This window comes from Strix aluco, chromosome 2, assembly GCF_031877795.1.
Source record: "Strix aluco isolate bStrAlu1 chromosome 2, bStrAlu1.hap1, whole genome shotgun sequence".
Classification (NCBI taxonomy): Eukaryota; Metazoa; Chordata; class Aves; order Strigiformes; family Strigidae; genus Strix; species Strix aluco.
In genome coordinates this window covers 112,690,708-112,714,625 of record NC_133932.1, presented here as the reverse complement: position 1 = coordinate 112,714,625, position 23,918 = coordinate 112,690,708, and the positions used below count along the sequence as shown (strand labels likewise).

At 41.2% G+C, this 23,918-nt stretch overlaps 1 protein-coding gene and 1 long non-coding RNA gene across 4 annotated transcripts; one reads left to right on the top strand and one right to left on the bottom strand.

Annotated features, from left to right (window-relative positions):
• Nucleotides 1-1,167: 1,167 nt before the first annotated feature.
• LOC141920276 (uncharacterized) lies at nt 1,168-2,069 on the bottom strand. The gene is made up of 2 exons (XR_012622281.1): nt 1,920-2,069; nt 1,168-1,747 (listed from the first exon to the last, which is right to left on the bottom strand). It is a non-coding gene; the product is annotated as an uncharacterized LOC141920276 (long non-coding RNA).
• A 90-nt stretch (nt 2,070-2,159) lies between these two features.
• RFC3 (replication factor C subunit 3) lies at nt 2,160-13,805 on the top strand. Of its 3 annotated transcripts, none has more exons than XM_074815851.1 (9): nt 2,160-2,350; nt 3,496-3,633; nt 4,776-4,843; nt 7,591-7,688; nt 9,235-9,416; nt 9,653-9,789; nt 9,915-10,013; nt 11,057-11,126; nt 12,796-13,805. In XM_074815851.1, exons 1-9 carry the CDS (start codon nt 2,264-2,266, stop codon nt 12,985-12,987), a joined length of 1,071 nt encoding a protein of 356 aa, XP_074671952.1. In that variant the 5' UTR covers nt 2,160-2,263; the 3' UTR covers nt 12,988-13,805. The 3 variants fall into 3 exon arrangements, with proteins under 3 accessions (XP_074671952.1, XP_074671954.1, XP_074671953.1); XM_074815853.1 differs by lacking the exon at nt 2,160-2,350 and adding an exon at nt 2,376-2,799; XM_074815852.1 differs by lacking the exon at nt 2,160-2,350 and adding an exon at nt 2,826-3,065.
• Nucleotides 13,806-23,918: the final 10,113 nt, after the last annotated feature.

The window sequence follows — 23,918 nt, the reverse complement described above, 5'->3', positions numbered from 1 at the left end:
CATGCAGGCCCAGGTTTTAAAATAAGATTTTTATTTAACAAACTAATTTTGTTCATCTGCTTAATTACTTTCTATGGCAAGGAGTAGCTGAAAGCTTAAGCGTAAGCCCAAGCTTAAATGCACTAAAATGCACAATTCCCAATATTTTCTCCATGGGATAACAAGAAATCCTATGGAAGTTTAATGACCTAACAATAAAAAGAGCTTAGGGCCCTTTCAGAGATGCTACTTATCTTCACTCCTCCTTGATCTCTTTGGGAGCTAAAAGTATCTAAAAGCCTACTGAACTGAGTCCTACCTGCTTAAGTCTGACCTCATCCAAACGCGATTTGTTTTCACTGGTACTTTCGAAAGCCTAGAGAATCTGTCAGAGCACTTGGTGGAAGCTGGCATGCCTTAGTACAAACAGTATCTCTGGGGGCTGGAAAAACCGAGTAGGTTATAAGGAGTTATCACAAAAGTTGCAATTAAGCATGACATTGGTAGATACAAGAAGAGTAGCACATCACTCAGAAATTATTTAAAAGTCAGGCAAATGAACAAAGGATCTGAAAAAGCTTAAAAGGGCTAGTCATAAATATAGCTAACCAAAGAGAATACCAAAGGAATTAATGGTCAGAGATTACTCTAAAGAACAGCAGGTACTGAGTGGAGACAACAGACACACATAAGTAACTGTGGATCCACAAAGTGTAAATTTTGAAAATGACAGAGGAACACATCACTCTGTGGTGCAGTAGAGTATGAATAAAGGGAGTTGACGGGTAAGCACTGAGCAGGATATTGCTGCAGCAGCTTTCACAGACCCAGTCATATACAAGGGCAGTGCTGACAAAGCAGTACAAGGTGAATTTGCTAATTCATGGCAATGTGCAAAAAACCCTAATTCATGAGTGTGTATGACAGTAATGTAACTATTTCGGATAAGCAGGTAACATGGTACTAAGTGACGTGCTCCCTTTGCCCCCACTAGGTTTATGTGATCTTTATGAGTAACTTGAATGTGTAGGTTAATGAAGCTACTACCTGCATTATGACTTTCTGACTATGTGTAAAAGTATGAACACTGAGCTGATAGTATGAACAGTCACATGAACTTTTCATCTCATTTTTTTCACAGAAACCATGCAAGTAAAAAAATTAGGCTGACACACTTCAGACTATTTATGTCCATACCCATGTTTTATTACTTTAAGAAACTGCTTTCAAATAATATTTGTGCATGATGCTTCATTTATTAGGGCTACTACACAAAGAATCAACATGAGAGTTTCTCTATTATATACATATTCTGTATGTAACTCTGTGTACATAAAGCCACACACATGGATGGAGCTTGCAAATTCAGAGTGTGATACACAGCTTACGGGCAACGCATAGATCTTACTGAGGCTACAAGTCTGGGATGACACCACGACAAGGAACCTACAAACCACATGTACCCCTGACACAGAAAACCGGCCTCTTTCTGCTGGCCATCTGTAGAGGTCAAGAGACCAAATGCCCGCTGAGGGACCTCCTCGCAGGCAGGGTGGACAGGCCACCCGTGCCTGAAGGGCTCTTTTCCGTCAGCCCCTTGCCGCTTCCTTCCCTGCCTGCTCCGGTTCTGGCCAGCAGGTCGGTCATCCCTACGGGACCTCGTCACAGTCCCGCCTCTCTGATCCAACATGGCTTCTGCCAGCTCTGCTGAGCAAGGTCAGCTCCCGGCGACTGGCGCGCCCCTGCCACCACCACTCGCACCAAGTACCTGCGTGTGATTAGTAAAAATAATGGATTTGCCACAAGTAGCTAGAGATCCGCGGCCACAGAGCAGGCCCGGTGTCACCCGTCCCTGCTGGGCGCGTCCCCAGCGCCACGACGGGGCTGGACTAGGTGATCTTCAAGGTCTTTTCCACCCTCGATGATTCTGTGACACGCACCAGACCGCGGGACCCCGCGATGGCCGCCCGTTAAGAAATGCGGGGCCGTTGCTGCCCCCGGGAGCACGAGCGCGAGCTCTGCAGCCTCACATGCCAGGGCACGGTGGGGAAAACTCCCTTGGGAGGGGGAAACCGCCCAGCGCCGGCGGGGGCCGAAGGCGGGGCCAGGCCGGGCCGGGCCGCGGCGGGGCTCACTCGCGCAGCCGTGGGGGGCGGGGCAGCAGCGCGCTTCCGCTCCCTCCGCGGACGTCGCTGAAGTTTGTCCTCGGCGGCCGCCGTCTCGGCCCCTCCTCCCGCCGCTACGGGCCGGGGCCGCGGCGGGCGGCGCGCGCTTTTCAACCGCCATGAGCCTGTGGGTGGACAAGTACCGGCCCGGCTCCCTCGGCAGGCTGGACTACCACCGCGAGCAGGCGGCCCAGCTCCGCAACCTGGTGAGGGGGCGCCCGAGCCCGCCGTGCGGCGCTCGGCGGCCTCCCTGGTGGGCTCTGCCCGGTGCCGCTGCGGCCTCCAGCCGTGGTGGCGGGGGCCGCCTGAGGAGAGCCCGCCGCCGGGCCTCGCTCCTCCTGGCAGCGAGGATTCTCCAGGAAGCGGGATTCCGCGGCCCGTAAAGCCGCTCCTGCGGGTCTGCAGGGCGGGGGTTGGGAGCTTTCCCTCGGTGCAGGCCCCAGCCTTCGGAGGAGCTTCCCAGCCGGGCGCCGCCGCTGGCATGGTGCCCCGCTCGGGAGCGTGGCCGTTACGCTGAGGAAGAGGCGAGAGTAGTGGTTTGGCTTTATCAGGAGTGACGTGCATCTGTGCGTCCTGCGGGTTTTAGCTGAGAGCGATCAGTATCCCTGAGAATAGGGCTTACCTTGTTTACTTAAAGTTAGCTGAAGTTTTTAAGGTGAGCAGCTGGGAATAAAAGTCAAGACTATGTAATTTCTTGGATGTTAAAGAACTGCTTCCCCTGCCAGATGTGCTGACTTCTCACGAGGCCGTCAGACTGATTCACTCTCTCAGTGTTTCTCTATGACCGTTATATCTAATGTAAATTCTGACTGAGAGGTTTGGTCAGGTGTTCTCCAGGTCATGCTTTTTAGTTTTTCAAGAAAAAACCTCCTAACTTCATTTAAATACAGGCTATCTATTACTTGCTTGCTCATATTCAAGGTTTGTAAATGAAACAACAAAGTAATTATATATATGCATATCTCTCATAATTATATATGTGTATATCTGCTTTAAACTTTTAATCCTTTTTACTGTGTGTTGCAGCTGTCACTCCAGAATCCCTGGAAAGCATGTAGATGCTAGGGTGATTTTTTTTCTTGGGTTTTGGGTTTGTTTTGTTGTTTGGGGTTTTTTTTGAGGGATGAGGTGTTTGGAGTTAAATGAGTTGCATATGGTCTTCAGAAAAATATGATGTTCTCTAGGAAATACTACTGCAAGAAATGAATTCAGAAGTTCTAATTCTAGGTACTATGTTGTGACTAAGCTGGAAAAGTCATTTCATGTAAATTTGGGTGAGAATGGAAGGATGAATGTTCTCTTATAAGGAAAATATTGTTGTAGCTAACCAATCTTGTTGCTTTGTGTTCAGGTTCAGTGTGGTGACTTCCCTCATCTATTGGTGTATGGACCATCAGGAGCTGGAAAAAAGACAAGAATAATGTGTTTGTTAAGGGAATTGTATGGTGCAGGAGTGGAAAAGCTGAGGATTGAGCATCAGAGTATAACGGTAAAAAAAAAAAAATATCTCCCATCTGTTGCCAAGTAATGTGGATATTTATATACTGACATATTTCTATTGTGAGGCTGTTATATTTATTTGGATATTTACTTTTCAAACTAATTTTTTTTTTTTTTTTGCGCTTGATATCTTCAAGGTCTTTTATGTAATTAATCAGACTACTTTGGCTACGTGTACAAATACTTTTGCCAGATGTTGTTTCTTAGGTCTTCATGGGTGGGAGGATGTAGTGTTTCTTGTTTTCTGTGGCTGGTTCGTTGTTCTTGGTTTTGTTTTGTTTTTTACAGGTTGGTTTGGGCAACAGCATGTGTTGTGATAGACTAGCTCTCAATTAAATTTAAGGGATTTCATTTGTCTGTAAAAATAACCCTTATTTTTAAAATTATTAGCATTGCTTTTTGCATATATGCAAGTTTTAACTTGTTTTCTCATTCTTATAGTGACAATTTCAGCATTAGCAAAAAAAAAGTCAATTTCAATTCTATCTGCCTTGGTCTTAGGTGTTTAATTGTTTATTATTAAAAGGTTATATTATCCATTCAAAAGTCTTTTTATGGAAGGCTTAACCAGCAAGGGGTTGGCAAGCTTTATTCAAAAGTAGATTATTTAATGCTTGCTTTTTAATTCTCAGTAGTGGAACAAATACAATACTTGCACTGAATGACAGATGTATAGGATATATTTAACTGTTCAGACCCAAATTCAGTGGTGTTAGAAATACTAGTGTTTTCTTTAAAGAAAGTATAGACTCAAAATCCTTTGCCAAGAGAAGTAATCAGCCTCTTCAGGCTTGTCCAGAGGTTTTCCCTCAAACTTTTCTTTCAAGGGACAGAGTATCGGTTACTTTGAATGGCTGATTCCAATAATAATGTCTCTTGTTACAAAACTCAGTAACTGGAGTATGCAATAATATGTACTATGCATTGCTATAATAATCTCTACTGTTATTATTTTATGGGTTGGATCATATGTCAGTACTCCTTTTCTCCTTTGGAGCTGGGGTTGGGGGTAGAAGATGCATAAGTCTAGGTTTGCCTGTCACCTATCCAGTTGTAATCTGTAAGATGAATTTTTGCATCAAATCTTTAGAACACTCTTTCTGAAATTTAATATGCTTATTTTCTACACAGGCACCTTCTAAAAAGAAAATTGAAATTAGCACCATTGCAAGTAACTATCACCTTGAAGTTAACCCAAGGTAAGTGTACAGTAAAAATGTGTCACTTCAAATACAAGCTGCTGGTCATGTTGCAGGTGGTTTCAGCCTGGGTATATAAGGGCCTGATTGTCCAATTTATTGCCTGAACAAATTAGATAATGGTTTATAGGTTTGGACTGCAAATGGGAGCAAGGAGAGGATTTTTAATTGAACAGCTCTAAATGAACAAAACTTGGATTACCGTATACTAAGGACAGTAATGTTCTGCTTAACTAGCCACATAAGCATGCTGATGATGAGGACTGGGTAACAGAAACAATTCTGGATTCATAGATTTAACCATTTATGTTGAAACTGAAAACTTTTATTGGAACCAACACTCCCATATTGTTAGTTCTCGCAGAGATGCAAAAATAAAGTGATTTGAAATTAAGCGAGGTTTACCCAGTAACTCTTAAAACAAAGAGTTTAGAGCATGGGAGAGAACACTACCGCAAAATACTGGGAGTTCTGTCATGAGCAAGGTCAGATGTTGATTTAAATGACAAAAGCTATAATGGTGTACTGTATGTTGTCTTTGACAGTTGTGAAATTGCTGGTGATAGTTCACTGACCCAAAGTAAATATTTGTATTTACGTGAATCCCTTTAATGTGCTGTAAATCACATGAGAGTAAATGTCATTGTGCACTGGGAGACTTTGGTTATGTTGACTTTGTCTGGGTTGCAATTGTAAGACAAATGTGTATCCTGAAGTAACTTCTGGCTTTGTGCTTTTTGCTAAACATTTTCTCATGTTGCTCTGTGTTTTAGAAGCTATTCTCATGTACCATGTCTCCTTTAAAAGCTTGTTCTGCAACTAATCTCTGTGTAGTGAATATGTTCTGGTATGCTAATACAAATCCAAATGAATAAAGCTGAGACTTTTATCGGTAATTAACTGTTTGAATATGTCTGATACAAAATGTGTGACCATTCAGTCTGCTCTGATAACCTAATACTACTAATTCTCCTTCTGTTACTCTCCATAGGGTACTTCTTGCTTGTATAAAATAATTGTATTTTACTTTAAAAATCCTGAAAGTGTAGAACTGCCGTGTTGGTTATTGTATATAACAGTAGTGCTGAGTTTTGATTAAGAATTAATATATTGATTCATAGGCTTTAAGTGCTCAAGCAATTGTCAGGCTTATGTCTGACCAGACAGTGAGCCTTTGTGTACAGCGCTATAGTCTGTGAAGTTTGATTGAATTATAATACTGTGAAATCATGTTGTGCATCTTGAGTAACATGGAACATGATAAATGGCTAATAGGGAAAGGAAATTAACTTCTGGGAAGGACTCCGTGCAGACATTGAATTTGTTATCGAACTTTATTAGATAGAACTGTTCTTTTTCCTCCAAAATAAGGATATTGTCTGAATTCCAAAACATTGTCTGCTGGTTACTTGACTAGCCTGGGTAGATGCTTCAAAATGGGTTCTCCTGAGTAAGTAGGTAGTGAAAGAATTGAGGAACAACAAAAATTAAACACTTGTGTGGTTCACTACCCTTTGTTCATTGTTTTCCTGGAACCTTTGGTGTGGTCACATAATGTCAAGGATAATCATTTACTATGAAATTATAACTATGGCTTCTCTGTTACTGCAGAGAATAATTTAAATATTAAGAAACTATTTTAATCACTCCATTCCTAAAAACTGGCCTGTCTCTTAAGTAGAACTGGCTTGTTTCATTTTGGTTTTTGCTCTGTAATTAAAGGTCTGCTCCCTTGCTGAAGGACAGATCTCCGCAGTCAAAGTCAGCATAACCTATTTGGCAGATTGTGAACTGTTGAGCTAATATGCCTCTGTCTGTTCTGCTGCCTTCTCTTTGACAAGAATGGGGAAGGCCTGGTTCAGTGGTGACTAGAACAGGACAAATGCTTTTTCATTTGCTTGCCAGTGAAATATTGCAGAGCTGTTGCTGCCTCTGTGAAGGCAATAGTCTGGGGATGCTAAAGAGTGTGAGGATTTTTTTCCACTTTTTCTTCTTTGTCAATAACCTAGTTTGCAAGTCAATACCCAGTGGCTGCCAAATCTGAGTCCAGCTAGCTGAGCTACTAACCTGGGGACTGAGAAGGCTGCAGTGCTGCAGTAGTGCATAGTGAGGAGAGGAGGCAGGAGGAGATCTAGTATTTCCCCATGTTTTCCTGCCTTCTAAGAGGAAAAAAGATAACCATCTGTGCTGTAATAGTGTCTCGGTATCAGTCTTTACTAGTAACTCCTTGCAACTTCAGTGTGTCTGCTGTTCAAGTTTACATTAAGCATACAGGTTTTTCATAGCATGACATCTAGTTTTCAGGGGAAGAACATGCATTTACATCAGTACTTTGAGTCAGGCATCCTATTTTGTGGTTACACAATTTTTCTTTCCATAATGGGTAAAAATGTTCACATTGTGTGTCTTTGCCCAAATCATAGGTAACAAAAGTTTAGATTTCTCATACCAGAAAAACAAGTTCTAGTTTTTAGTGAGTTGTTAAAACATTTGACAGTGGCTTTACTACTTCCCAATACAGTCCTACTAATCTAGCTGTGTCTACAGAAGCTTTGGGTTGTTTTTATTATTGGGAAAGTAACTTCCAACAAAGTATGTGTGGTAAGCTTAATTCTAACCTCATCAGCTTCTGAATTCTTTTGTCATTTTTATTTGGTCAGTTGACCCAAGGGGCTGCTTAGGAGGATATATTTTGTATGCAATATAAAGTTGTTTTAAAACAAGCTTTATTCAAACTCCTGGCACAGTGATGCGGGAAACAATGACCGTGTAGTAATTCAGGAACTCTTGAAGACAGTAGCACAATCCCAACAGCTTGAGACAAGTACTCAACGAGATTTTAAAGGTGAGTAAAAACAGTTAAAACCAGTCAAAGTACTTTTTAAACTTGTTTTTCAGAGATTTCAGCTGACTGTTTTGTTTGTACCTATATATTGCATGAGGGCATGCACGAACCTTTCCCAAATTAAACAATCTACCATTTTTCTTCCACTGTGTAAATATCTTGAGTGGTTAAATACTCAGTATGAGGTTGTCTCTTGTGTTGGTTTCTTAGGAGGACAGGGTGTAGTTGAATGACTGGCTGGGCAGAGGGAGCTCAGATTCCTGATGTCTTTTTCCCAAGTCTACTGTTGAAATGCACTGTGATTTAATGATCTACAGTAGTAGTCGAGTTATGAGCTACTGAGGCTTAATGTTGAGTTGGGGGACAGGATAACCTTATGGTAAACAGTGCTGTGTAAGTTAGGTGTTAGCCGCTTATTTATAGCGTTTTGGGAGATGAGCTATCTTAGGCAGAAAGTTCAGAAGTGCTTTATCCATAGTGTATGGAAGAACACTGGGTAAAAAAATGAAGGCTTTCACTGAGTTTTCCAAGACACATGTTGCTACAACTGGCTTATTTTTCCTCCCCGTGACTAAATTGAAAGGAAAGTCAGAACTATGTAACAAAAGATTGACGGAGAGAGGAAATTTTGACAGATAGAGTAGATTAGAAATTAGTTGAAAATGGTCATGGATTTAGTGCTTTGTCTTATTTCGTGAGACCAGCGAGGAAAACACTATGTTTCACCTAAGCTGCTAGACACTGATTGACTCTACCAGTAATTGATGTATATCCTTAGAGTTGCAGTCATACCATGCACCTTGAAGTATCTGGTAAGCTGACTAGTCTCCTTAGGCTGCATATACAACCCGAAGAGAAATGGGAGAAGAGTAATGGGCTGACTTGTTCCTCCAGGCTGTTCTCACAGGACCATTCAGAATACTGAAATGAGCCATCTATGAGTTGCCTATGGAGGAGCCTGCAGAAGGTAGCTGGTTGGGTTAGCTGCTTCATATTAGGTGTCTCCTGATTGTTCTGAAGCATTTTTAAATATATTTTTCTTTTTTTCTTTAAAAGACCATGGAAAGGCACTGCAGCTACAGTAACAAACCAGCTTTCTACTACTCCTTTGTTAAGCTAAGACACTGGCTTTTAAATATAAAATGTATTGAGGGGTGTCTTCAAGAATTTTTTGCTTTTTGGTGTGTCCTTATGCCATAAATTCTTTTGCATTTCTTACTTAAAAATTCCTTTGATAATTAGTACAGTAACTTTTTAAAGTGAAAGCTTCTATGCCTACCTGGGTTATTTCTTGGCACTGAAGTGTTACAGGCCCTGGTCTGAAGAAATTGACATTTTAGTACATGAATATAGGGTGTGAAGAAGATTATACAGTCAAAAAGGCATGCAGGTTGTCTTCATCTTTATTTTCCTGCCTGTGGAACCATGCTGCCTTTTTCTGCTTGTGTCATTTATTTTGGTATTATTGATAGTATGACGAAGTACTCATTTTCTTAGAGAGATTTGATATTAATAGAAAAACCCACAATTTTTAATCCTTTTTCAGTGGTGCTGTTAACAGAAGTCGACAAACTCACTAAAGATGCTCAACATGCTTTGAGAAGAACAATGGAGAAGTACATGGCAACCTGCAGGTTGATCCTGTGCTGCAACTCCATGTCAAAAATTATAGGACCTATTCAAAGCAGATGCCTGGCTGTACGAGTGCCTGCTCCCAGCATTGAAGATGTATGTTGAAACGGAAGCAAAAATAAGTTATTTAAAACTTCTTACTAGATAAGTTTTTTTGTTGTGTACTTATGAAATATTTTACTTCCACAAAGTGACCTAGTTATTCTTTGTGGTGAGTGACTTGTTAAGCATGTCTCATGAAAGACTGGTCCATCTCTGGTCCAGAAATGTTTAAAACGGGAGAATCTGTAGGTGCTGAACTGTTAAGTGTTGCATATCTGTTTTCTGTCTAGATCTGCCATGTCTTATCCAGTGTGTGTAAGAAAGAAGGTCTGACTCTTCCTCAGGAACTGGCTCAAAGACTTGCAGAGAAATCAGGCAGGAATCTTCGGAAAGCACTACTTATGTGCGAGTCCTGCAGAGTACAACAGTAAGTCACTGCTAAAAGTTAATGTAAATTATATTCTCAAGACACATAAATGAACTTACTTCTGAGGCCTTGTTAGAATAGGTGACAGTTTGCTTTGATATTAATTTTTTAAAATTATTATGTAGGTATCCTTTTACTGCTGATCAAGACATTCCTGAGATGGACTGGGAAGTTTATTTGAGAGAAACTGCAAATGCTATTGTTGGTCAACAGACACCACAAAGGTAGGTAAATACACTTGCTTGCAGCTATAATTATGGTTTTGGTGTACTCTTAAACCAAAGAAAATGTTGTATTTAAAAATGTGGCATCTTTACTTCAGTTATCTGTAACTTTCTGACATTTCTACTGGAGCTGGTACTTTGCAGCGAGAGGAAGTGAGCTTAAAAATTACCAGAGGAGGCTAAATGAACTTCAGGAACTGAAACAACAGTTGTTTGGTTTTTTCTGTTGAAGCTTTTTAATCAAAAGAGAGCATAAGCTTTGTTGCATGTTGTGCTGTGGTTTTTTTTTGGTGGGGGGGGGAGGTGGGGGAGGAGTGTGTATGTCAGGTTTTTCTTTTTGTTTTATTTAAGGCTTCTGTTACACCATCTTTAGCAGAACACACCTTTTACAAAAGAACTGGAAATGAGAAATCACTGCTTTTTTAAAGCACATTAGGAGATGTCCCCTTTATCCATCTCAGTGTCATATACACAGCCTGATCCTTTTAATCTGTTCCATATATTACATGGGATGTCACTTAAATTCTTGTATTTAATTTGAATGCTTCTAACCTCTGACCTCCTAATATCAAAACTTGAGAACTGATAACCTTGAGAACTATGCCACCTAACCATCTTACCCCCTCTTGTAACCACTGAAGACAGAAAACCAACATAAATGAATCTTTTGGCTCTAATCAATTTTGTGGTGTCTTCTCACTAATTTTAAGCATGAATAATAATTTAGATATGAAGAGGAATTCAAGAGAGACAAACCTGAAACAAATTCTAATAACCTTGTAGCTTCTAGATTAACTGAGACCATTGTAACTAGAGTATATGTAACTTATCTTACTGTTAATGTTTTGAATAAAAGGTGATATGTAGCATTTGAATTGAAACTAACCTATGCAGTGTTTTGGGGTTTAAAAGAACACACAAAACCAAAAACAGAAAAGAAATTTTGCTTGGGTTTTTTTTCCTGTAGCTTATTTCACAAATAGTGAAAATGCACTAGTATGTTTTGGACACACTTCTGATATTTTGTGGTGTCTTTCCAACAGGCTTTTAGAGGTCCGTGGACGGCTTTATGAACTTCTGACACACTGCATTCCTCCTGAGATTATAATGAAGGTGATTCAGTGATCTAGCTCTTAATGTGTTATAAATATTAATGATATGACAGTCTCAATTTGAGTTAAAAAAAACTCCACACCAAAACAACACAAATTATCCAAATATTGATGAAATGCCATGTCCTTTCTAAGTAGACATGAGTGACCAAAAGATGCTTTTCTCCTGTGTTTCTTTCCACTGGAGTAACCAGAATAGTCCAGGTTATTGCTTTGAAGCAGTAATTAAAGACCTTGTTCCTGCAAACACTGATACATAACATTCACTTCTCATGATCCTCAGTCGATGTACTAGACTGTTAGTATATGCTATAGTTAGGTTCATGCATGACAGTTTTGAGTGGTGTAGATTTTGGGGGCAGGAAGATTCTGTTCTCTAATTCAGAAAAATGTAAGTGTCTATTTTTATTGCAGGCTTCCTTGTTCACACCTCTGTTGAATGGTTTACTAAAACTTGTTCTGTGATCACAGAACAGCAGCATCATTACTGAGTAAAAACAAAGGAGGACATGCTTTGTCCCCCGGAATACTTCTCAGGCCAGTTTCTGTATTGAAACATAGATGTACTTTATGGGCTAATTTTGATATGGTTTGTTTTCTTTTGTAAAAGTTTTGTTGTCATGAGTTCAATATTTGCTATGTCCTAGTGGAGAGGTTTCCTGAAGGATGCTAGACCAGCAGGCCTCTTCAAAGAGAGAAGTCATCTTGGGAGGGAAAAAAAGCAAACAGGACGTGCATGTTCCTATTTTAGGCAGGATGAAAGGATGCTGAAGTCAACTAGAGCACAACAATGATTAAAGCTGATGCTTGCTGCTCTACCCATGGTGGACTTTGCCATCAGACATAATTATGAGATGATGATAATAATATTTTTTTTTTTTACATTAACTGATTTCTGCTTTCTGACAGTTTGGTAGTTAGACTTTTCTTTAACCTTTCTTTATTATGGTAGGTTAGTGGATCCTGCATTCCCCTGTTTAAGACTGTTGTCATCAGGCCAAAGGTTCTCTACCCACTCCCTCTTCATAAATTAAAACGGTCTAGGGATACTTCTCACTTAATCCTGACCCTTTTAGTAGAGATGGATTTATAATTATTTTATTGCTATCTCTGATCTAAAATAATTATTTTTTTTGTAACGATGCAGTATTGTTTTAAAGTATCTTGTGTGTGTCTACACATACATATGTACATAAACAGATATACTTAAATTTTCAATAAGCCTTTTCCTTGTTATTTATGTTCTTTGTCTCTGTGCTTGATGCTGTCGAGATAGGAAGTGATTTTAATACACTTGCTATCTTGGTAAAAATTCTCCCCAGGGTCCTGGGCCTGCATGCAGTAGAGGTTACGTATTTGGAGATGAGGTTAATTTATTTTCTTTATTAAGGCATAAGTAGTTCCAGTATATGATTTTTTCCCATCTAAGAACACAATAGGGAATGTGTTTTGACATGAGGAATTTATCTTGAAAGAAGGTTCTGAAGAGATATGGTTCCATGAATCTAGTTCTGTCAAATAGGTGGTGTAATGATTCTTGAATGTCTTTTCTGTTGGATTCATGAGTGAACTATTGATCTTAGCTTGGCTATTTTCAGAGAAATGAGGTTATCCTCTTAAGGAAAAGCATATAAATTTTCAAATACTGTCCTGTCTTTTTCACCTTTTAGGGTCTCCTGACAGAACTTTTAAATAACTGTGATGGACAACTGAAAGGAGAAGTTGCGCAGATGGCAGCCTTCTATGAACACCGCCTGCAACTAGGCAGCAAGGCCATTTATCATCTGGAAGCATTTGTAGCAAAGTTTATGGCAATTTACAAGAAGTTTATGGAGGATGGACTAGATGACATGATGTTCTAACTCTGATGCCCGAAGTCATACACAGAAAGTTGTATCATGATGCCAGTAATGTTGCAAATGTTGTCTACTTGTCCATGCTTGATTTCATGTGGGTTTCGTTCAAAGTCAAATATTTTATTTTGCTATTAATATAAACCACAGTGAACTAAAGAACAGTGTTTGTTCAGTTTTAGAAGCCAGCTGGATTTTTTTTGACAGCCATAAATCCATGTTTAGATTCATACAAAATACATTAGCCTTTCAGAAGGACAAGTTGCCTTGGAAGACATATAGGATGATAGTCGCTCTGCAGTATTTGTAAGCTGACATTAAGAAGAGAGAACAGGGATGCTGCATGCTTGCTTTTTGATTGCTCATGGACAAGGCTGTAAGCAAAAGATGGTTTTTCCATGTTGTGGCAAGTTCTAGTTGGCGCAGGTATGTTCTGCTTACTGATTTATGTATCTCGCTATTTGTCTGCTGCCTTTTTGTTCTAGCCATGCTGTTTTCTGAGGTGTGCTGACACAGTGTTTTCTCACTCTTGTTTGTAAGCAGTTGCATTGGAATTGTGGATGAGCAATACTTTTGTGTTGCTTGTAAATCAGTTTGACAACATGAAACACTTTGTTTAGAAGGAGCATACCTATATAAAGCAAGGCCACTTCCTGGCTAACACTGTCAATGTATGTAATGCTCTTCAGGTAAAGATTATTCCTTTGACCGGTTTAACCAAGAGTAAGGTTTCAACTTTTTAACAAATATTATTTCACCTCTGAAATTGATATGTGACACTTTTAAAATGGCAAAATAAATTGTAAGAATATGAACAACAAATGAAATGCTGAATTGGTGTTCTACACTGTGAGTACCTAGCTATGTGCATTCATTTGCTTTGATGTAGACTGTGTTTCAGAAGGGTGGGATACACTTTTTTGTGTCAGAGCTAGTTATGCATAATGGCATTTTTTTGGTAGCTAGGGCCTTCCCTCTAGTAACTGATAAAGAAACAATCTCACTAGTTATTATTAACTGTCATCCCCTTTAGAATGTACAAAAGGCAGCACTAGTCGTTAAAGAGGTAGTCTTGTTGCAGTTGTCAGGAACTTGACCATCCCATGTGTGGTGTGAATGCACAGCTTGCCTTCAGATTCATTCTCAGTAAGATGGTGCTGGCCTGCTTCATGCTTAACTGCTCTCGTTGAAACTGAAGAATTGTAGAAAATGGATTTTTTTTTTCTCTTCCATCTGCTCTTGTCACCCAAATCCACAGCACTGGTAGCTTGTCAGAGTGTAACTGTCTTGACTGTCAGATCCTGGAAAACTGTTAAATTAGTCAGTGATAGTGGAAATGAGTACTTAAATCCCTTACAAGGAAGAGCACAAGAATGGTAGAGGAGGCATAATTACTGCATATACAAATTGTCTGCTCTTGCAGGAGCCTAGTCTACTCATTTTTAAAAGCCAGACAAACTTTAGCATTTGCCTATTGTAAGTATAGCATGTGATGAAGCAAAACCATGAGTTATGTGTTATGCCCTGCTGTGGTGGTTTAGCCCCTGCCGGGGTCTGAGACCATGCGGCCGCTACCCCTCCCCCACAAAGGGAGTGAAATACAAAGCCCCAAGACTGAAATAAGGAAAGGTTTAATACAACAGGGCAATAGCAACACGACAAACAACAACAATAACAATAACAGTAATAGTGATATCAATGAACAGAGCAAAATAGCTACCAAATACAGCAGTGAGAAGCACGATGTACAAAACCACGAGTGCACCTCCCTCCCGCGCCAGGAAAATGTGACCTGCCAGGATGTGATGTCCACATGGTATCTGAATAACCTGGCTAGAGCTTCCACCCCCACCGCTGGGGAAACTTAACCCTATCCTGGTTAAACCAGGACACCTGCCTACCCCCAGCACCGACCCCCCCCCCCCCCCCCCCCCCCAAAAAAAAAAAATGAGCTAGTGTGGGTGAAGAGGAATGTGTGTAGGGATATTTGAAATGCATAGGGACAGTATTGATGGGGAAGAGCTGGATTGTAGGTTTGTTAGTTGAAGGGGGGGGCAGAGGAGCAGCTTGCTGCTTCAAAAGATCTCAGCAGCTTTGTCTAGGAGACTGAAACACCACCATCAATCTCTGTAGGCGTTCTTGCTGCCTCTTCTTGAAGTTTAATTTTTATCATGTTCTAGGATGAATCAAGAGTAGTCAAGGATGGGGAAAAATGGGATAATGATCAGAGATTGCTGACAGGCAATGGCTATCATTGTTCCCAAAAACCTGTTTCCATTTCGCCCTGCTGATCCTGCTCCTGCCTCTTTGTCTTCCACAGCCTAGAACACAGAAATTTAAACACACAGGCACAGTATCTTGTAAATCTCTGTGCATGTTCTTCCTTCCTGCAGCAATCTTAAAGGCAACTCTTGCCTTAAATGATCAGTAAGTTGTGCTTTTTTGGGAACACCTTAGAGGCTGGTAGCCACTTTGGATGCTGCTTCCCCTCCCTTGTGGGTAGCTGTAGCCCTTGCTTGGAGGCCATGTGGCACAGAGAGGTCCTGGGCTGTGCTGGAGGAAGCAGGGACCAATAACCCCCCAACCCCACTGACAAATGGTGCTGATGGGAGCGTATGAGCAAGTGGCTGTCAGAAATAAGTAGTTTTCTGCCATTTTTTCCCCTCATGAGGCTACCATTTAACCCTTTCACCAGAAAAGCAGGACGTGGTAAAGCACAGGTCTCCCAGGGTGGGCAGGGCCGCCTCTGCAGCCTGCATGCACACAGCCCAGCACCAGCGCTGGGCCGGACCTACGCTGGGCACTGCACACCTGCTTCACAGATCAAGTGAGAGGGGCGTGCAGATAGACTTTTAAACACTAAATAGCACAGGACCAGTCTCTAGATGATCCATTTCTTCAGCTGATTTAATCTTTTGAGACCTGCTTAGAATTGCTTCTGAATTGCATGCTGAGAGGATTACCCTCGCTTTCATCCAGCATCACCTCCTGCTAGTTCCAGATGAAAACTCCAAGCTGCTCCCACCCAGGTGGGACTTAAGCACTGAACAAGTCTAAGAGGTTGCAGAGGAGTCAGCTTCATGCTAGCATAGAAAGCCAGAGGTGAAACTGATTTTTAATAAAAATGATCAAGAAACTAAAGGCAGCAACTACTTCTGTTAAAACTTTCTCTGCTCTGCAAAGGGTGAGTCATGCATTCAGATTTTATTCCCCGTTTCTGAAGTCCAAGTGTTAACTCCTGGGAGAAACGTTATTTTAAAAATCACATTCTTTTTAGACATCCATGGTAAACAACTCTACTTGAGCATTAATCATAATAAACATATTGTCTGATTGGAAGATAACTTTTAAAATGTATTTTATTAAATAAATTCACATGAGCAAAGCTGACATGAGGAATGTCCCCTTCTTTACCAAAGAAATACCTTGATTATCGCAGGCTAGAAGGTAAGGTAGATAACAGAAGAGTTCATTATCACAAATTTTCCTTCCAGTGCAGGGAATTCAAGATTATTGCAGTTCATTGATATAAAATAATAGCTGTAATTTGTCTTGTTGGAAAGAGCTCTGCTATGCCTGAGCAGCCTTTAAATCCTTCTTGCTTAACATTTTTTGCCTGTGCTAACAATTAGTGCTGTATGAATTTGTTGCATTGGATTTCAATCAATGACCCAAACCAAACCCCAGAGTTGTAGTCTGCTAAACAAAAGTTGCCTTAGCGTGACAGTGAAATGTGCTTCTAGTTCTTGAAGGCCAAAATACTTCTCTTGATCTTTATACTTCATAAGGAGGGAAGGAATGTAAATACATAAGCATGCGAAAGAAATTAACCTCTATTGTTGAATGTGCCCTGCAGGCTAATCAATAGTATGTCATGCAACTTGCATGTCAGGAACTGGTTGCACATCCCAAAATGACCAAGATTAAAAGAGTTTGCCATTAACTTCAATACATTGGGGAATTGACTCAGAATTTTCTCTGTCATTAGAATTTTCTGTCCAAATTAACTAGGACAACTGGGGGCCTAACCCAGTATTTATTAATTTTTTTTTAAAGCAGTTGGATGCTTTGCTTGTCTGAAAAATGAGCCTATTTGCAGTTAAACATTCCTATAGCAGATTTTCTTCTACAGTTGTGTACCATGTGTGTGCTGAAATTCTGGAAGAAATTGTACACTCTATTTCAACAATCCTGGAACTAGTAAATATTGTCCGAATCATTTGAGCACTGGGTGGTATTTCAGTGGGGATGGGTTTGGCCTCTCTTAAATAGGGGTGAGAGATAAGATAACACAAGCAGAAGAAGCCTTAAGCATGTAACTTCACAACTAACACCATTGGTCCATCTGCGTTTCTTCTAGCAGAGATGCTGGGGCGCCCATCACCACCTCTGTCCTGGCACCTTCTTGAAGCTGATCTTCAGCCCTGTCCCAAGACATGGAGTAGGTGTCGGTCTTTCACTACAGAGCCCATCTTAGGAAGAGACACTATGAGATGTCATCTAAACTGCTGGGCAACAGCTGAGGTTGCTGACCTCTGCTTCCCTGCAGTACTGTGGTGCTGGGAGCATCCTTGCTGCCACGCCAGAGTGCTCCATCAAAATCAGTTGTGGTCCAGCAGCAATGTGTGTGGGTGGCTCGGCAAGACAGGAGTACCTGCAGCTTGGAGGAGTGTCTGTTTTGCTGTGTCAGGGGAAACTCTGCCTTTGATACAATGAGGTACTTTATCAGTAACGTGTCTCCAATAGTCTTTTAAGTGACTTTCACCTCTTAATCAAAATTACAGCTTCTTAGTCCCATGGAAGTCCTGCAGTTACTTTTAACTCTCTCTCAGGGACCATCTTACAGAAGTTAGTCAAACAATATTATTATTTTTCTACACAGACTTCTCAGTATTATTCCCAAAGTAATTTAATGCCATGATAACTACTGGAGTGCAAGTTCCTAGCTCCACCTTGTTCATGCCATTTTCTGCCCAGGGTCCCTTTGAACCATGTCTGTGGTGCCCTTGAGACTTCTCTTCCTCTTCAGGTCCCCTTCTCCCCTGGTTTGCAAAGGAAGCTGAAATACCCAAAACTGATTTCCTAGAAGAAAGGTGGGTGGAAACAGCAGGAGATGGTTTGAGAGTGGCTGGGGACAGGTAAAGGAGTTCAGCTACCAAAAAGCAGGAAGGCAAGGCAGGGGGAGCTTTAGACACTTGAAGGACAGCTGTGAGGGAGATGTCTCTCTGCTTGGGAACCATTTGCCTAGGCAAGGATCTACAAATATTGCTTGTAGAAGGTGAGCAAGGCTCATGCTTTTCTGAAGGCTGGAGCACTCAGCCAGAAGCAGGAGAGCTGGATTCTGCACTTGCTCCATCTAAAGAGATTTAAACGAGGGTGATTCATTTTGCTTCCAATTAATAGGTTTATTTTAATATTACTTATTAGTGCATTTTTCTGTTACCTAGCAGTGCATTTATGAGGGAAGTTAGAGGTTAAAAATAGCTGTTAAAATTCTGCCTCCTCTGTGATGGAAATAATTTCTATTGTGTATCAGTGGCTGATATGTTTGATGGTGTCCCTGCCTTTTCCACCCAACCATTCATTTGAAGCCCCTGTGAGATTTGCTGAATCAGTGGTCTGTACAGCTGCATTTGAGAGAAACAGGAACACTGGGATCTCTTAAAATAGCAATAAAAGGGCAAATTAACTATAATTTCTGAAAATGATGGTCAGTGAACTAGTTACTGCCTAATATTTGTAATTCAAATCCAGCTTGCTCACCTGCCTTCCCCAACAGCCCATGGGGTTGGCAGGGCTCAGGAGGGGGCAACTCCACCCCTTTCACTGATGTGGTCCACTGCAGCCAAGGTTGATGGGCTAGAAGAAAAGCAAGCAAAAGATCCTGGTTTGGTGCATGAAAAAGCACTCGGGAGAGAAGTCGTCCTGGAATACGTCTATGGCTACCATATGCCCAAGAACAGAGAAAGAAAAGGCAGTTTGTGCATGTTTCTCTGCCCTAAAACATGGGATCTTCAGGTAGCCTCAGCACTTCTCCTCCTCCCTGAAGCTCCAGGCTGCTGTGTCCATCGAACCACCTTGCTTTACAGCCACCAATGCCCAGGTCCTCCTGCCCGGCACAGTCATTTCTTCCCAACCCAGAGCTGCTGTCTTCTATTTCATAGTGTCCCAGAGCTCCTTTTTCATGAGGACACCCCAAATTCAGTAGCTGTAATCCTCCAACCCATCTTAAATCTTCCCACACTTAAACTTCCTTACATCACCTTTTCTGCCAGTCTGGCACTAGAGTCGCTCCTTTTTGCCCCCAGGCCCCAGCATGTACCTCTTCTCATTCCATCCCAGTCTCTTTGGTTGTGTCTGGCAAGCCTTGACCAGGATAACAGTTCTTCACTAACCTTTCCTGTGAAAGACAAGATCTGCCTGCTGCCTCTGGTGCTGTAGGTTGGAAGGGACCTCTGGAGGTCGTCTTGTCCAAGCAGGTCATTTCTGCTCCGAGCAGGTCCAACTCTACCATGTTGCTCAGCCCTTACCAGCTGAGGTTTCAGTATCTCCTAGGACACAAAATCCACCACCTCTTTTGGCAGCCCATTTCACTGCCCTCAAAATCTTTTCCCAGTTTCCTAATTTCTAAAATTTCTAATTAGAACCTTGCTTTACACATGTGAGCTCAGTCAGAAGATCCCCACTCAGCTGTGTTGGCCTTCTGCCACATTCACTCAACTTTCCACACATGAAATGAAGCGTTCCTGTGCTTGGAAGAGGTTGTGCTCAAAAATGTAGTGGCTCAGCAGGCTGCAGTAGAAGACAATTTTAATCTTCATTCACAAAGCTGTGTAGAGATACCTGGATATGGGGGTGAAGGGGAAGTGCTGTTGGGGAAAAAAAAAAAAAAAAAGCGCTGCTGGCCTTTATCAGTAGGAAGCCTGCATTTTACTAACCAGACTGGTTTTGTAGAAGATGCCTTTTCTGTTCACGTTCCCATAAAGGCTCTATGGCAACTGTGGCATGGCTTACTTTTAAAATACCTTTCTTGGGTATTTTTAAGATCTTTTCAAGCCACTGTATACAGTTATAAAGAGGGTATGGGGCAACTGAAGACTGAGAGATGGAGACCTACTGTCCTGCTCTCTCTCTTGGCTGACCCAGTGTTTCCCCAAATAATTTTTCTTGGTTTTGCCTGGGACAATTTACTTTACTGTATTAAATGTGATGCCTTTAGTTGGATGTCTGTGACAACCAGTGAATGGCACAGTTTCACTATAGCTAAATGTTGCCATGTGGGCTTTCACTGCAAGCAAGCTGGTGTTCTTTTTTAAACTTGCAATAGTATGTTCATGTCAAATGATTTGTTGTGCCAAATTATGAAGGTGACACTTAGCACGGTCCTGGTTGCAATGAGATCTGAAAGGCATGCTAGTAAAGCACATGTTTTGAGAAATACATGGAATATTTTCTGTGCTTCTTACCACTTGGAATCCTTCTGCAAAATGTTGTTTTCAGTCTTGAGTAAGAAGGAAGAAAAGAAAATCAGGAGCCCCATCAAAGAGAAGAAAGAAGTCAGAATGACAAAGCAGACAAGGACAGATCCTGGGGGAAGACAGGTATACTCATTAATTGTATTTACATTTCAAAGACGATTTAACTGCAGTGTTCTCAATCATACCCTCCACTTGGGTTCCCTGCCACACACCATGAATAATAAATGCACTTTGGAGGATAGAATAAGTGACCCAATAGGCTTCCTCCACTTCTGATTTCATGGGTGATCTTAATTTGAGAGGTCAGTACAAATGCCTATGGTAAGTGACAATTTTAGGTCAGTAATTACTAATTAAGACAGAAGGCAAGATGCTGGCTAAAGCACTTTCAAATAGATCACAGATAACCCTACAGGAGCTGATTAACTCAAACAGAACACCTCCTTAGGTGATAGCTATCAAATGATACTTAGAATGATTTTTTAAAATTAAAAAGTATGAGGGAAAAGGATTTATGAAACTCTTGGCTGAGTTTTCTCTGGAGAAAGAATTTTGATAATAAGTGGGATTAGCTGTTTGCCAATTAGCAGACAATTAGAAGAAAGACATTTACCCAGTGGGCAAAAATCTTTTATGATAGACTCACACTCATCAAACCTGTTTACACCAAAGAAAGATAAACAGTGCTGCGCTCACAGTGTCTTATAGGTCTAGTGATGTGAACAGCACTGGTTGCTGCTATTGTGCTAACTTCACGTGGGATGTGTGGGACTCGATGTGACAGTGCTTTGTGTGGCAAGCATAGAAGACAGGACCCCGAGCTGTGCTCGTGGATCCTGGGATGGCTGTGGATGTTTTTCAAGGGGTCCATAAAAGAAATTAGGAACAGCACAGCAACTGCCTATGGAGAAAACTGAGAAATCTCTGACACGGGAATTTTTAGGGACCTGCAAATCAGAATAAGTGAGAAGACATTGGCTTCATTAATATTAGTATCTGTAAAGGTGATCATCATTGGTAGATCAGGGGTAGTGTCAGACACTGGAAGCTTTTCTGAAAGTGTTTCTTGGACAGGTGAGGCCTCAAATTACCATAAATTCAGAGTGGCAGATGTGGTAAGGAAGAGCTGAGCTAGGCTGCTGCTTTTTTGTCTTATTTTTCCCAGCTTAGCAATGAATTTTTCCACATGGTTCCTACAAAATAGGGATATGTAGGCAGCACTGCTTGGCCAAAAGGCAGAGTGAGGGATGAATCTGTCTGATTTTATTGTTGTTTGTGCTCCTTTTTTCCATCCTCAGAACTTAAAAGATTCCTAGGTAGGATCCATCTCTCCTAACTGAAGCATCCAAGAATCAGTGTTTCAGGCTGAGCTCCTCTCTAAGATCCTTCCACAAGCAATGGAAAGAGATAAGCAGGCGCTGAACATGAGTGCTCTAATCCCAACAGCTCCTCAAGGTGTATTTCATGGTTCATCCTCCAAAGGGGCTATTTCTTGCAATTAACTCCACAGGCAATATGGAGCTCAAAGCTAGACTTACATACAGATCTACAGTCTAGATGCCTAAATGGGGCCAGAAAAATTGTACGTTTCTATTCTAAAATCCATCTCAGAACAGCAAAGAGCATAAGAGGAAAACAAATTAGGACCAAATATTGCTCAGGAGTTCAGAGCATTTTCCTGCTATATCCCTTGGCACAAGGCAGCACCTACCCTGAGGACTACAAATGCGGACTGTGATGTAGAAATGAAGGAATGAACTCAATCCTGGTTTTGCTACTGGCATCCTGATCAAAACGAGAATTTCAAATAGAGCTTATGGCTTTATAACATTTGTGACATGCATAAATGTGAGGAAGTATTAATACGTGATGCTTCCAACCAAATCCATGTTTTTACTTTCTTTCCCTGCATAGTCAGGGCCCTGTCCTGGGGCAGCTTCATTTGCAAGAGGCTGAATTTGCTCTGATCCCAGGAAGCACTCGGCACCCTCCAGGGACAACCATCTGAGTGGAAGCCATCCTGTGTGGAAGCAAGTCTCACCCATGCCTTAGGCAGCACTTCGCTACACAAGAAGTGGGCCTTTGCAGTTTGTTTCATTCCAAACAAGGACATTAATTCCTTGTTGAGGGGAGAGTTGCTTTTAGAGCATCTGACAGTTGTCCAGAGATTGAAATTCCTTCCAGTTAGGCTAGTACTGTGCCTGTGACATGGACCTTGTTTGGGAACACCTGACCTGGAGCAGGCAGGCCGGGGGTATCAGCATTAGGAGAAATCTAGTAGTGACTCATTGCACCCTAGGGAAGAACTGGAAATGGTGACGGCCTTTTGTTCAGGGGATGCTGGAGCAAGCTAAAACCTTCCAAGAGGACCAGTCAGGTTCCATTAAAATACCTGTTTTGGTTTCCAGGAAAACTAAACATCAGGCGTGCTTGAGGGCAAGGACTGGCAGCTATGATCAAAGGCATTTTTCTGGTGCATTGTGTGGGTTAACAGTCTGTTGAACCATAGGAGCAGACATGATGGAGAGACTCAGAGCTGCAACATGCTGCTGCTGCCTAGTGCAAACTGAAGCTGCACTGAAAAATAAGGAGATGCTGTCAAGTCCTTCTGGCAATGGAACAAGTGTACAAAATGAAGGGAATGGTGTCGTCAGAGCTGAATGGCAGCAACATTTTGTGACTGAAAATGATTTTCTTCACTTGCACGACGATACTAACATTTAGGGGGAAAAAAGGAGCACTGCAGAGGCAGTCATTACAGATGGAGGAGCCTGATTAGCCCCTCTAGCTTTTCCACCTGAAAATACAAGATGTACTATGATACCGCCAACATGAACTCCATGGGAGGAAGTAAAGGAAATGTGATTACAGATATTATACCCAAATTGAATTAAAGCTGCATTAAAAAACTCAGATGACTGTACAGTTCCATGCTACGTTGGAAAAACATGATATGCATCTGCTACTGACAGACATATAAAGAACATGGAGGGGCTTATTTCTCAAAAATCAAATTTGATCTCTGACTTGCTGATTCCTAAATCCACAGAAACAAAGGCAGGAAGTAAAATTACAGACAGACCTCTCCAGCACATAAATAATCATCAGCAAAGCAGCCCTGTTGCTTGGGTTTTTTCTTTGTTTTTCTTCCAAATATTTACTCTACATTCCAACCTTAAGCAAAGTTACTTACTTCAGTTTCTTTATGTATAAAAATCAGATAATTATTCTAATCTTCTTTGCAAATGGTGAGTCTAGATAAAAGCATTAGTATTGCATGCTGATCTTAATAAATATTTTCTCAGTTGACTAGCGGTCACTGGAACACTTTTTTGTGCTATGCTCATTCACTGTACAGATTTAAGTGAGTTATTAAATCCTTCCGACTCATCCTATTTTTGCTGACAGGGAAAAAGAGCAATCCAGGCTTAAGGATACATGTCAAGTTCACTTTTAAACTAT

What these genes read in the sequence shown, in the direction of transcription:
- RFC3 (XM_074815851.1), top strand. Translation starts at nt 2,264, where the DNA reads ATGAGCCTGTGGGTGGACAAGTACCGGCCCGGCTCCCTCGGCAGGCTG. An exon ending in CGGCCCAGCTCCGCAACCTG is followed by an intron (nt 2,351 to 3,495) that starts GTGAGGGGGCGC and finishes CTTTGTGTTCAG; the next exon opens with GTTCAGTGTGGTGACTTCCC. An exon ending in CACCTTGAAGTTAACCCAAG is followed by an intron (nt 4,844 to 7,590) that starts GTAAGTGTACAG and finishes CTCCTGGCACAG; the next exon opens with TGATGCGGGAAACAATGACC.